The sequence below is a fragment of the Solea solea genome, chromosome 18 (genome assembly GCF_958295425.1).
Source record: "Solea solea chromosome 18, fSolSol10.1, whole genome shotgun sequence".
NCBI lineage: Eukaryota > Metazoa > Chordata > Actinopteri > Pleuronectiformes > Soleidae > Solea > Solea solea.
The window spans coordinates 16,604,728-16,618,068 of NC_081151.1; the positions used below are offsets into that span (position 1 = coordinate 16,604,728).

At 36.7% G+C, this 13,341-nt stretch overlaps 1 protein-coding gene across 1 annotated transcript; it reads right to left on the bottom strand.

The window, feature by feature from the left end:
• Positions 1-295: 295 nt before the first annotated feature.
• Positions 296-12,851, bottom strand: lgmn (legumain). The gene is made up of 14 exons (XM_058616112.1): positions 12,725-12,851; positions 11,568-11,719; positions 10,869-10,966; positions 8,660-8,741; positions 8,457-8,539; positions 8,067-8,142; positions 7,098-7,160; positions 6,902-6,968; positions 4,765-4,883; positions 4,227-4,316; positions 3,308-3,517; positions 2,994-3,164; positions 1,720-1,787; positions 296-787 (listed from the first exon to the last, which is right to left on the bottom strand). The coding sequence occupies exons 2-14, from the start codon at positions 11,706-11,708 to the stop codon at positions 745-747; spliced, it is 1,311 nt and encodes a 436-aa protein (XP_058472095.1). The 5' UTR covers positions 11,709-11,719; positions 12,725-12,851; the 3' UTR covers positions 296-744.
• Between the last annotated feature and the right edge of the window lie 490 nt (positions 12,852-13,341).

Here is a 13,341-nt window from a genome sequence, read left to right on the forward strand (position 1 = left end):
ATAATAACCAAGTAAGTTAATAAAAATAATCTTCAACATTCAAAGAACATGCTGTTACACACAGATATTATTGGTCAGTGTACAAACCATGTGTGAGAACAAGCTTGCTGCAAAATTATATCTATGAAGTAACTGTAATTCAGGTGGAGGATTATTTTACATCTGTATACAAATCCTCTTCTGAAGATCAGCTGTAAATGTGATTACAACATGAGAAATGATAATGTGTTTTAAAACGAAGAGTAAAAACATGCAAAGAAAATAAAACAAGAGGTAAAAACATTCAAAATACAAGTGTTTTTGGTCCATCAGATTTTATTTCAAGGTTCTTATCATAACAGTCTTCGTGCTTCAACATTCAGTGTTTCGTGGTGTCCTTTAAAAAAAATCAATCATTCATTCAAACCACAGATAAAGCTAAAAGCAGAAGACACATTTGCACAAATTCAATATTCTAAACTGTTTATCATGTGTACTTAAAAATGTACTTAAAAATCAAAAAAACATTGAAAGCGAAAGTGCAATCCATACGATAACACACTTAAAAATTCTCAGTAAAATCAGAAAATAAAAAAAAAAACCATCACAGATTTAAGTGTTAAAGTGTGTTGATGAAACAATCCCATTCACTCTGTGTCAGCCTGATTCCTAAACAGTGCAATGAAAACGACGTATTCTCCAAAAAGCCTTTTCATGAGGAGGCAGCAGCCGAATTCGAGACCTCAGAGATTAACAGAAAACCTTTCAGTAGTTGAAATGACACACAGAGTCCATGGCCTCCAGGATACTGTGGAGAGAAATATAAGAACATTTCAATTTTGCACAAAAAAGGTAAAGATACAAAGTAAACCATCCCCAAAAAAGATCAGAAATGGTGTAACACAGTTCAGCAATACTGTAGTTTTCATTAAAAGTCACTCAAACAAAAGTAAAGGGATTCTAATGAACACTAGAATAAAATGCCTTTATTGTCATCGCACTAAGACTGTCTTTACCTGAATTGGGTTAGGGTAAATATTTCTGCTATCATTTGTGTGGGTTAAAAATGTTATGTTTTTTGGAAAACTACAGCCCATTTTGAAACATTTTCATATTTGTTTTGGTCACATTTATTTGTTTGGTCCATATTTCCATAACCAAATATGTGTGCGGAAAGAAAGCCTTGTCCGTTTAAAAATGTAAAAACAATTATTTTCACAATTATTACAATTATATCGTGAACTGCAATTATTTTTGGTCAGGATTATAGAGCACTTTTCATATTATCCCCATAACTAAGTGTGAGAAAATACGGAAGAAATATAAATTGGACACTAAAGCAAAAATAATCCCTTGAACCTCTTTTTTTTTTTTATTGTCCCAGGTGCAAACCTTCACAGTTTAGAGTAAAGTATTGAAATTATATACGTTGTGATAAAAACTAGTATATCTATTATCTCTTTGGTCAAATTTTGCCACTGCCTTTCTTCCATCACTGGTACGCTCTTTTGTCACAGTGTTGTCCAATCGCAGCGAGGCTCGTTGTTCCAGACTCCTCCCCCTTTTATAAACACTGAAGCTGTCACTGTGTGGCTTTGCACCGCTGCTCTCCCCCACTCCCTCACTCTGCTCTCAGGCCACTTCTTATGCTGATTCTTATGATGATTAGTGATGATGACAGTAAATATTTAAAATGTAACAACTGGGGTTTGAATGAATGAAGAGTGATGTAGAACATACCTCACTACAGGGTATCCTCTCTCACACAGGTTCACCAGAGCGAACAGGTGTCTCAGAGCGTATTCATACTGAAACACAACACAAGAGGGCAGCACATGTCATTACAGTCTGGGACTTTTATACAGTAAATGTGGTGTACATTCCCCCCTGTATTATACTGTATGCGGCACCTGAAATGTCAACACATTTACCAGAAAAAAAGACAATACTGAAACCCAGCTGCATAAAAGTACTTAATTAAGATTTAAAAACACATATACAAGTATTTTTAATAACTTCTCTGGTCAGTCATTCAGTGTCTCATCCCATTTTAGAGTTATAGTATAGTTAGAGTATACTCGGCTCTACAAATAGTTTTGTTGATATTTTTTTCACAACAGAAGGCACGTTTTTACTCTAAATCTTGTATCGTAGACACCCGCTGTTGCTGCAACTGTCACAGTTTTGAGAACCTCAGTAGAACCGGTTGTGTGAGTTTGAATATGAGGAAGACAAAAGATAAAAATAAAGTATGGCATTGACAGCTCAAAGGTTTATACAAACTGATATAGAGGTGTAAGGCTGCAATGATTCACCTATTCAAATTCATTACCCCAGATTGAGCCTTTTATGATTATATCAGGGGCTGGGTTGGAGATTTTGGAGCACCAAGTTTTTACAGTAGCCCACAATAGACAAAGAAAACATTTGTTTTGAGTTTGATGCCAACTGAAGGCTACTCTCCAACACACATTCAGCTGTCAAGTCACTAAATAATGCTGCTTAATTTTACACCCTGTACCTTTAGCTTGAACTAAACAGAGTCACTGCTAATGTGATCAGTGAAAACATATCAAAATGGCAACTGTGGAAAAAGGCAGAGTGATATACTGTACAATGAATGTAGGAAATTAAGCATATTCTGCTTTTACTTCTAACTGTCAGCCAAAATGGGAAGAGGAAGAGGTCAACCATATATTTATAACAAGAATGTGAAACAGGTCTGGTGTTTCCTCTTTAAAATTAGAACCCCAACTCTCAACATGTGACTTAGTTTCAACCAACAGCTGCACATGAATTCACTGTTACAGAAACCACATGCACTTTCAGTTTCATTAATCGCCAAACTATTATTGATTTAAATGTAGATATTTTCCAATTTCTTTGCTCCATATACATGAAAAATCAATCAAAATGAGACATTTGGGAACGTCATTATTTTCAGGTTTGCAGAACATCAATCGACATTTTCATTGATTATGAAAACAGTGGTGGGAGTGTTTTTAACGCTCTACCTTAGTTTCATGCCAGTTGAAGCAGGCGCGTTTGTAATGTCTGACCGCAAACTTGTAGCACTGATGCATGGACAGTTCGGCTCTTTCGTTTAAAACCACCTCTGCCTTGAGTTTACTGCCGGTCACCTTCTCCACAATTTGACGCATTGTGTCAGCCAGCATCTCCCTCACCTGAACAAACAAACACACATGTTCACGCAGAGTGAGACAACACGGGAACGGTAAATTGAATCTTTATGGTAAATCAGATTTTTACGACTTGGACTTGGTCGTCCACAGATTTCCTGAGAGATTAAAACTTTGTCGCCATTTACCTTGAGGTGGGCGCTAATCTCCGCCAGCATGTCCCGTGCAACTCTGATGTCATTGGAGGCCATGAGTTTCCTCTTCATGATGGCCAGGGGAACATCAGGGCTTGGAGTCAGATCTGGATTCTTAACTGGCTGCAGGGTCATTGGAGGAACAGGACGGCTGTTGGCGCTGTGTTCTCCCTGAAACTCCACCACCTTCATGTGAGCCAGTGCCTGAAGAGGAGAGGATAGAAAAAAAGGTGACTAAGTGAACGAGGGCAGGAAACACACACAATGTCCCTTCGACATTTGATATGGAAATAAAATGGCTGACACTTCACATTTCAGTTGCAGCAGGGTAACGTTAGAATTATACCATCTTATTTCCAATTCTAACTAAAGAAATGATACTGTATTATAATAATACTATGATGTTTTTTAAAGTAATGTTAGGGCTGGACAATAGCACAGGACAGACATGACAGATAATTGCTATTAAACGTTTTGTCCCAGAAGTGTTTGATGTTTTTGGAAATTTAAACCCACGGCAAACTGGTTTCTTCAATTTTCATCCACAAACTTTATCCAACATTGTTTCCATTGTTATGACAAACCTATTACTACCAAAAATAAGTCGATATTATTATTACCATTAGCATATATTGCAACTGTACTTTAATGTAAAATGATGATTGTTTCTTTTTCTGTTGCAACTCCAAAACTTTGGTACAGGGTTAGTGCACTTTTTAAATCTAAACTCCAAATTAATTTAAAATGGCTTTTACTACCTAGTAGCTCTTACATTTTTTTTTGTTTTTTTACTGTATGTTTTGCTACTTCCTGTTGTTATGTAAAGCACATTGGGTACCTTATGGGTGCTATAAAGCGCTATTTAAATGAACACTTTCTCCTCAATATTGTTGATGCTTGTGTTTTGTCCCACCTTGTTTCCAAACTGCTGCACGTGGCTGGTGTTTGTGAGGCTCTTCACGATCTTGAACTGCTTCAGCAAAGTCTCTTTGGACAAGTCCTCCTGAAAACGGGGCAGAGAATATACAGAAAAAAAAAAATCACACACTGATTTACCATTCAACATTTCTCATAAGTCACATTTTTGGTTCCCTTTTCAATTTAAATATCTATGTTTATAGAACCACAGGCTCACAGGTGTTTGGTTGTTACCACATATTTTTGTCACCAGGTGCAAGAACCGAGTCTCTCTTGTCCTGATTAAAACTCACCAGTGTAAGAGAGTTTAAGCTGTATTATGCAATAGACGACAGGTTAAAATGTCTAAAACGTTCTAATATTTGTTTCCAGAGGAAACTGTGTTGGCTATTTATATTAATATTTCAAAAGAATTTAAAATCACTCTATTCATGAAGAGGGAAAATATGACGCAACTTAAACACAGTCTTTTAGGTAACAATATTCAGATTAAATGTTATGACTTGGACACAGCAGGGAAAAACATCACCCACCACATCAGAGTCTTCCAGCCAGTTAACACTGTACCAGTCGCCCAGGTATGTATCCCTCTTCTCGTCATAGTAACAGGCGTAAGACGACTCGTGAGAGTTGGCTGCTGTGGTGGCGTACACTGCAAAACACACAGACATTCTCGCGCGAGTCAGTCTAATAACTTGGCAGCGACAGATTGGAATTTTCTGGCAGAGACCCCCACGTTTGGTCTGAACGACATACGTATTAACATCGTATGAAGCAGTTTGTGAGCTCATCAAGAGACAAACGCAATTTAAAAAGACTTTAATGTGTGGTGTAAAAAAAGGGGGGATGTAAAAATATATTAATGAATTCATAAAAGGCAAGCAAATGTGGAAGAAATCAAAAAGAATAATTTCTCCTCCATTTTACACACTTACATTGAATTAGCCTCTCAGAGCTGTAAAGTTAAAAACATAAAGTGATTATAATGCATAATATAATAAGGAGAAAGCAAGAACTCCGTTCCATGTCTGTTTTGTTTATCACATGACACAAGTGAGAAGAGAAAGTCCACACATTCACTGACTCGCTCCGTTCATAACAAATTGAGTTAAAAAAAAAAAAGGGAACGAAGGCAGGGTGTCAATCCGCCCCGCCCGGTCCTGATTACACACACCTGCTCATAATTAAGGGATTCATGGGAACTTTTAAAAACTCTCTGTTTCCTTATTTCAGTGTCAGTGTGTTTCGTTCATGCCAGATCACCAGAGCGCTTCGTCACAGCCACAGTTTTGTCAAGGAATCCACAAGTTTCCGATCCTCTTAGTGAGTGACGTTTTTGTTTGTAAGTTTTCTTATCGTAGCCTTTCTGCTGATACCTTAGTTAAGATTTATAGCCCTTTTGTTTTCCTCCTTGGGAGAGATTTCTGTTTATACATTTTCACAGCCATTTTAGGAACTCCAATCACTAGGATTGTGATTTATTTTTTGTTTGTTTGATAGATTGCGTTTTGTTTTCGACCACATTCTCGGTTAAAGATCGCCATCAATAGGATTGTGCTTTTGAGTTAGATTCCGTTTGGAGTGTTTAGAGCTTTGTTTTCCTCCGTTTGGAGAGTTTACAGGTTTGAGTTTTAGGTGTTAACCATAGTCTGAGTTCGTTTCCTCTTCGGAGTGATTGTTTTTGTTTCCCATTCATAGTCACGCTGCGTTCCCCATTTGTTATAATCTTTCATAGCCTTGCTTTGTTTTCCCTCAGTAAGAGGATCTTTGTCTTGTGTTTTGCTAAAGAGTGCTAATAAAGACTGTTAAAAGGCCTCTGAGTCCTCTCTGAACCAGCCTGTCACAGGGTTTCTGTCTCTACTTGTTTCATTTATTAAAACTGCTCTTTCATACTCTAATAGTTTCACTGCAAACCAATCAGAGCCTCATGGATCATCTGCTCCTATTTAAGAAAACTACAGATCATCACCATTTATGACATTAGTGTTTTTATTTATGGAATGTTTCAGGTAAAGGTAATATTCCTGTGCAGTTTAAGAGTTATTTTAAAGCAAACTCAATGGTCCGTTGCTATTAAACTCGTCAGTCAGCAGATCATCAAGAAACATCAGTCTGACTTTCCGTCAGGATTCAAACAGCACCAGTGTGTGTGCAGTGCTGATGTTGGTGGTGTTTGGATGAAAAAACAGATATTGGCAGAAATGGGACAGAAACTGTATATCGCTGAATGAGCAGCTTTCGCCACATCACACGTGGAGAAACAAATGTAGACGGCCACAGCCCTCTACCTACCCTAAACCCTAAATCTGGATATGAATTACAGCAACTATTGAAATTGGTTGGAAAAAAATCCATTCATTACTACCTTTTTAGAATGCCCCTATTTTCTTACCTCTGTGCTTGTACTATATTATTAAAGTACTATATTAAAAGGCTTCAGTTAATGGACTTTCTGCCTCTCCCTCCACTCTGTTCTTTTATCATTTGTCATTTCTGTTTTGGGCAAAATAAATCAACTGATCAGAAAGTCAGAACTAAGTGACGGAAATGAGATCATTTTATGTTATCAAGGATTGTTCATTGACAGAAAGATTTTATTGATCCGTGCGGGTTGGTTATCGCTTGCTTTTCCAGGAAAGTGAATCAGGTGAGTTGGAAGTTCAAACTCACCGTCAATGTCAGCAGGCAGGTCCTTCATCATTGACCCAGACTCACACGCCTCAATGTAGAACACCATCTGTCAATATCCAGATATGAGTGTGTGTGTTAGAGAGGGGCGGTTGTGGAAAAGAGGAACAAAAACAAGTGCTACGATCACCTCAGCTACAGTGAGTCATGATCATCTGATAGTTTTGTATCCACAAACCTTTTTGTATTTCTTATTATCGTACATGTATTTGATGGTTTTTTGGAGATCTTCAACATTGAGCTGGAGGGAGAGAAAGTCGACTTTATAAACAGACACATACACAGTTGGAGTTATAACATTATAGTAGTCATTGCTACTAATGAAGCCCAGTAACAGGTCAAGAAACTGACCACATATGAAAAGATCTGGAAAGCAATCAATTATACATTTATGATATGGAACAAAATATGTTGTATATAATACTTTCGTTTTAACTTAAGATGTCAACATTTGAGAACTTTGGCTTCTTTTGTTGATTGAATACAAGGATCTAAGACGATGCTAAGCTGCTCTAACACAAAAATGTTAAAGGATGACTGAGGATGTTGTAAAATAAAATGTTGAATCCTGACAATGGGACTAGATTAAACTTTAAAGCTGCTGTCCAGGATGTCGTCTTTTCATCTAACTTGATCTTTCTTTATTTATAACATATTCCTGAGGAGTTAATGGTCGCAAGCAGTTTCAGCTCCTCTTCAATAGAAACTAATGTTCATTTTGTATATTATGTTCCTGTTTAGGAGTAATAAAAGACAAAGCACAGCACATATGAGTGCACTGGACACCAGTGTGACTGACGGGTAACGTCTGTGAACTACTGGTTCTGCCAAAATGTCAAAACGGCACTGGCCAAATTACAAAACTCAAGGCTTTGAAAAGGAAATTCAGTGGTCATCTTTGTAAAATCACTTAAAATCAATTGACTAAAAATATTTTATATGATAACCAGCCTTTACATATGATGTTAATAAGAATCTTGTGAGAAAAGTTCTTTGTCTATGACCTCACACTTTTTGTAGCTCTATCAGATAGTTGCATGTCTGATCTGATCTGACAAAACAAGCTGAACAACTTGGGGAAAGTTGGTTCCAGTAAAGACATGTCATGAGGAAACCTTTAGATATAACAAAGTAAAAAGAGGCTCACATCATCGTCGGGAAAAGCCAGAATACCAGGTGCTCCGTGGTCGGTGAAGTACACAAATACATGATCATTGGGACCACTGCCGAGACAAAGAGGACAAGGTGAGTAAAACAAACAAACCTGATGAACCACCCAGTGCCAGATTCAGTCAGTGTGTTTACATGCATGTTAAAAGTCTGATTTTAGTCGGACTAAGACAACAATTACTTTTTCTTAATGTTATGTAAACACGTTAGTCAGATTAAAATCGAGCTAGTCTCGTGAGATTTTCTCCTCTGCATGTATACTCGGACTCTACAAGTTGTCCAATTGCACTTCTAAGTCGGACTACAGCCTTAGCTTGATTAAACTGTGTATGTAACCGTACCGAGTGATCCACCTCTAATCACTTGCCTCTTCAACACTTTTCCTGATCCACCTTTGATATTTGAGGAGTCGCCCTTCAACACCGCCAGGAAGTTTTCTGGGGTCACATCCTACAACGGAAAAAAAAAAACAAACAAAACCCAATTAGAAATCCTCATGTTTTCATTTAAAATAAAAGACTGCATGTACAGCTTTGGTTTACACTCTTATATACATATGCTGGCACTCACGTCCCCTGTGTAATCTTTAGGAACTCCCTTGTACACATCGGTACCATTGGGCCTGTTGATCACTATCCCTGGAGTGGGGTTCCTGAAAACAATACAATGACTCAGACTTACAGGAGGAAGTGTAAATGGCTGACAAAACACTCTTTATGAAGACAGAGTACCAGATGCATGACTCGCTGGTCAGATGACGAGGACAAAGGTTTCACAACACAAGCATTTTTAAATTTTTTGCTGAATAATCACTTTTTTTCAAAAGCACCCAGGTTCTTAGTGGATAAAATCCTGGTAAAAGCTTCTGCCATCAGTTATAGTGGACACGAGTATATATAAAAACTGTAATATTGCCTTGTTAAAACACAAGTTGTTTATTAACCACTACACCTGTTAATAAATGACAGCAGCCATACAGGCGTGCGATCAGGATATGAAACAATCAATGTTGCATGAAGTTGTTTCCCTTCCACTTGACCTACATTGTGTTAAAGTATATACAGTGTGTAGAATTTGCAGCTGAATATCCCTCTCACTTCACACTTCTCTTCTAAATGTGTTGGAGAACCTATGCAGCCTTAAGCTAGCAACAAAACTCAAATGATATTTAGCTTGTCCAAATTTGGGTTTTGTAAAACATGGAGGTCCAAAATGGCGGTCTGATATACAGTAGTTATTCCAAGCTCAGTCTGGGGTAATGAAAAACAACAACTGTACACTTATAAAACTTTTATATATTACATATTTTATTGTAATAATAAAATATGATCAAATAATTCCTTTCAAATGGTAACAAATTCATCTCAATTTTACACAATTGACCTCAAAGACATGAATCAAATAAACAGAGTAGACAGTTAATAATTATATTCCTCAACCTATCAAGAGTTATTATTACTATTAAAGTCATCTGCAGCTTGAATAAGTCATGATGGTGACCGTATTGTGTCACTTTTTTGGGAGACTCATTGAGTAACTACCAGTTGCCAGTTTTGTCTCTGATAATTGGCATTTTTTTACAAACCAAAATTGAAATCAATCTATAAACAACACAGATTGAATGTGAGTTTCAGCTTTAAATTAATCATATGTTTTTTATAAATAAGCTTTATCATGTCTGTAATGTAATGACATGACTTCAGCCTGCAAAATAAATCTACAAAGCAACCTGAGTCTGCCTCTTAAAGCAAATACAGTTTCAATGCAGATACACAAGTAATGTTTTCATACAATTAACCAAATTTTAATGCACGAAAGCTCAGGATATAAAGAAATTGGGGGGCCACTTATTGACAAATCAACACTGAACCTGACAATAACAAGAGTCTGAAACGGATGGATCTGATTTCACTGTGGCTCCTCTAACCAGACGCCATGTCAGTTACATTACAATGAGTCAGAGTCTGAAGAAGCAACTAATATTAGTTTCTTGTGACTCCACTCAGTGGCTGTTTCACTGTTTACAGTTTACAGTGCTGCTGCTCTGGCAGATTCTGACACAAGGTCGACATCCGACATGCCACAGCAACATGAGACACGCAACACAGTATGCAACATGTACTGTATGTGAGATTACGCTAATGTGGTTTACATATAGAACAGCGATATAATATTTACATGACAGATTATCTGACAACTCTTTTTCTGAACAATCCTGATCAAGAAATGTTTGTCAACAGAACTGACTACGTAATTTCTGCTACCAAAATATAATTATAACTATTAATGACTTCATTATCAGCTAATCAATTAAATGATATATTTTGGCTCCACTGTACACAATGTCTATTTTAATGCTTTGACCCAATGAAAACCCATCGTCATTATTATAGTGAGGAAACCTTTACTAAGAATAAATGTGATACATTCTCTCGTTTAAGCTTTTGAAATATTTGCTCTAATTTGCTGTTTATCTTGTGTTTATATATCCAATACTTAAAATATATAACAAAGACATATAATAGTAAAAAAAAAAAAAAAAGTGAGCTTTTGTTGTTGACAATGAGACAATGAGACAATGAGACATGAGACAATGTTGAGCTGTCTCGTGCACTGTGAAAGGGGAAGTGACTTTTCTGTGTGTGAAGAGGCTTCATCTATTGTGGGAAGAGGTCAATAACTGACTAACTCGGTATTTAAGAGGAAAGAGGTTAAAAGCAGTAAGAAAAAAACCCAGTGTGTCAGAGAACTGTTTCATAAAAACAAAAAAATAACTCACTCTTCATTCTGAGCCAAGTCATCGTACATCATAACCACTATCTGCTCGTCAGGGATGCCATTTTTGTGGACGATCTGGTAGGCATGGCAAGCATCGGCCTGAAAGTGCAAGAGATTTGATTGGATGAGGCTGAAATAAACTCATGCACTGGGAAAGGGGGGGGAGTGGCTCAGTGGTTAAGACCGGTACCCTCTTTGCGAAAGACATCATGGTCGCAAGTTCGACTCCACCCCTGGCTGATTGTACTCAATTCCATTGTAAATCGCTTTGGATAAAAGCGTCTGCTAAATGTAATGTAAAGGAGAAGTGACTTTTCTGTGTGTGAAGAGGATTTTATGACAAACAATAGCACATCTCTCTGTTAATTCAAGGAACATCTGTCTGTCTGTCCATTAATCACATAACTGTCCAAATATTCGCTTGGAAGGTGACTTACCAAGAGCACCAGTGTGAGCATTAGTAATGCTGGTGTTGTTTGGATGAGAAATGAAAGAGATTTTGGTAGAAATTGCTTAAAGTACTGACTAGTAAAAAAAAAAATCAGGGTTGACCAAGTGCTTTACAAGGTAAAAAGAGAATTAAGGGAAAAGGGTAAAATAGTAAAACATTAAAATTGTGAAATGGTCTACCAACAGTCCAGTAAAGGTAAAGTAACACAGGCAGCGACTTCATGCATCACGTGTGGTTAACACTTCTCACCTGGTGTCTGTAGTTGTACCAGCCGTTGGATCCTGCCACAATAACCACCCAGTGTTTCTCATCTGTTGTCTGCTGAGAAATAAATGCGTTTACCAGCCCGAGACTGAGGCCGAGCAGAGCAAAGACGACTGGCCGACACATCGCCTCACCTCCTGTAGGGATGACCACTAAATCAGACCACTCTTTGCATTGACATTTGATAGATTATAGATGAGTGAATGGTTAGATTTACTGACTGGCACACAAAACATACACTTGAGCATTAAACCCTATATGTATATATATATATATATATGTACACACACATACATAGTTTAAAAATGTATTATTACAGCTATGTGTGATGTATTTCTTTTAGATTCAGATTAAATTAAGAAAAATTGTACAACTGTAACTGTAACAAACTGTAAAACTGTATGAAACTTTGACAAACATAAACAACACAAGACTGAAACATAGATGAACTGTCAATTGAAATATCCATAAATCCAGTTTGAGTTCTACTATTCCCCTAAGATTAGAAATAATACATAAATAAAAAGAAATAAGCATTAAATTATACATATTGAGAACTGGCATTATGAATTTACATTATTTAGCTGCAGATAATCACTTTTCATACTGTGAATATACATAAACACAATTTTTGTACTGAATTTTCATTTATAAATATATGAAGCTTTATCATGCAAATGTGCGATGACCCCGCCCGTTGTACTGTTTTGTTATATCCGTTTTCATTTAATACATTTTTATATATAATTTCAAATAAATAAATAAAAGGTACTTTAATGACAAACCACATACACATGCATGGAAAACAAATGTTAGTCCTGAGAAGATTAAATTAATTTGTGTGAAAGCTTAATTTTGACATATATTATACGATACATATGATATATTTTAAGTATCTTTTTATATATATACATAAAGAGAGAGCTACAGATATACGTGTACAAACAGTTTTCCCACCTGACGGTTTAAAGTCACATGACAATGATAAAACCGTGCTAGCTCGTAGCGCAAAAACAACAAGCTAACAGCAAAACAGCTCTAAACAGAGAACACGGCAGTGACAGAAAAGCTGTTATTTAACTTCTGTTCAGTCAAAATGTGATCAACACTGAGACTAAGAGTTTCGATGTTTGTTTCTTTACCTTTATTCCTTAGTTATGAGTCAGCAGTAGGGAGAAAGCCAGCGGTCAGCTACATTCACATTCACACACACACACACACACACTGGAGCAGCAGCAGCGGCGGGACGTTTGATATACTGTATGTGACGTCGGGAAAAAAAAAACGCTGAGGAATGTTCCGGAGAACAGCCAATCAAAGGGCGTGGGGGTGTGGCCTAATTGTAAACAGAAAAGCAGTCACATGTCAGAACCTGTTTGTTTATCGATAATAGAGGAAACTAGATTAAATCCTGTGGATTATGATGGTTTCGTGGAAAACACCTCCTATTTCCCTCGGATCCCTTAATTACGTGTTGATACCACAATGTCAATATTCCTGAATTTCTCCTGTTTGTTTTTGTTTTGTTCCATCAAAACTAGAAAAATACTTTGTAGATATTTATTACTTTTAATGCTTTTAATAATACTTTCTTGAGATTTTTCACTTTTACAGTATTGATTATTCTATTAAAATTTTTTGCATTTGTAATATTATTTCTTACTAATTTCATTATTCTGTTTCCATTTCCTTTTTTCATATGACCCTTGTACCGTACATGGTTTTCAAGGGACAGGAAGGACATGTAGGGGAATGTAGT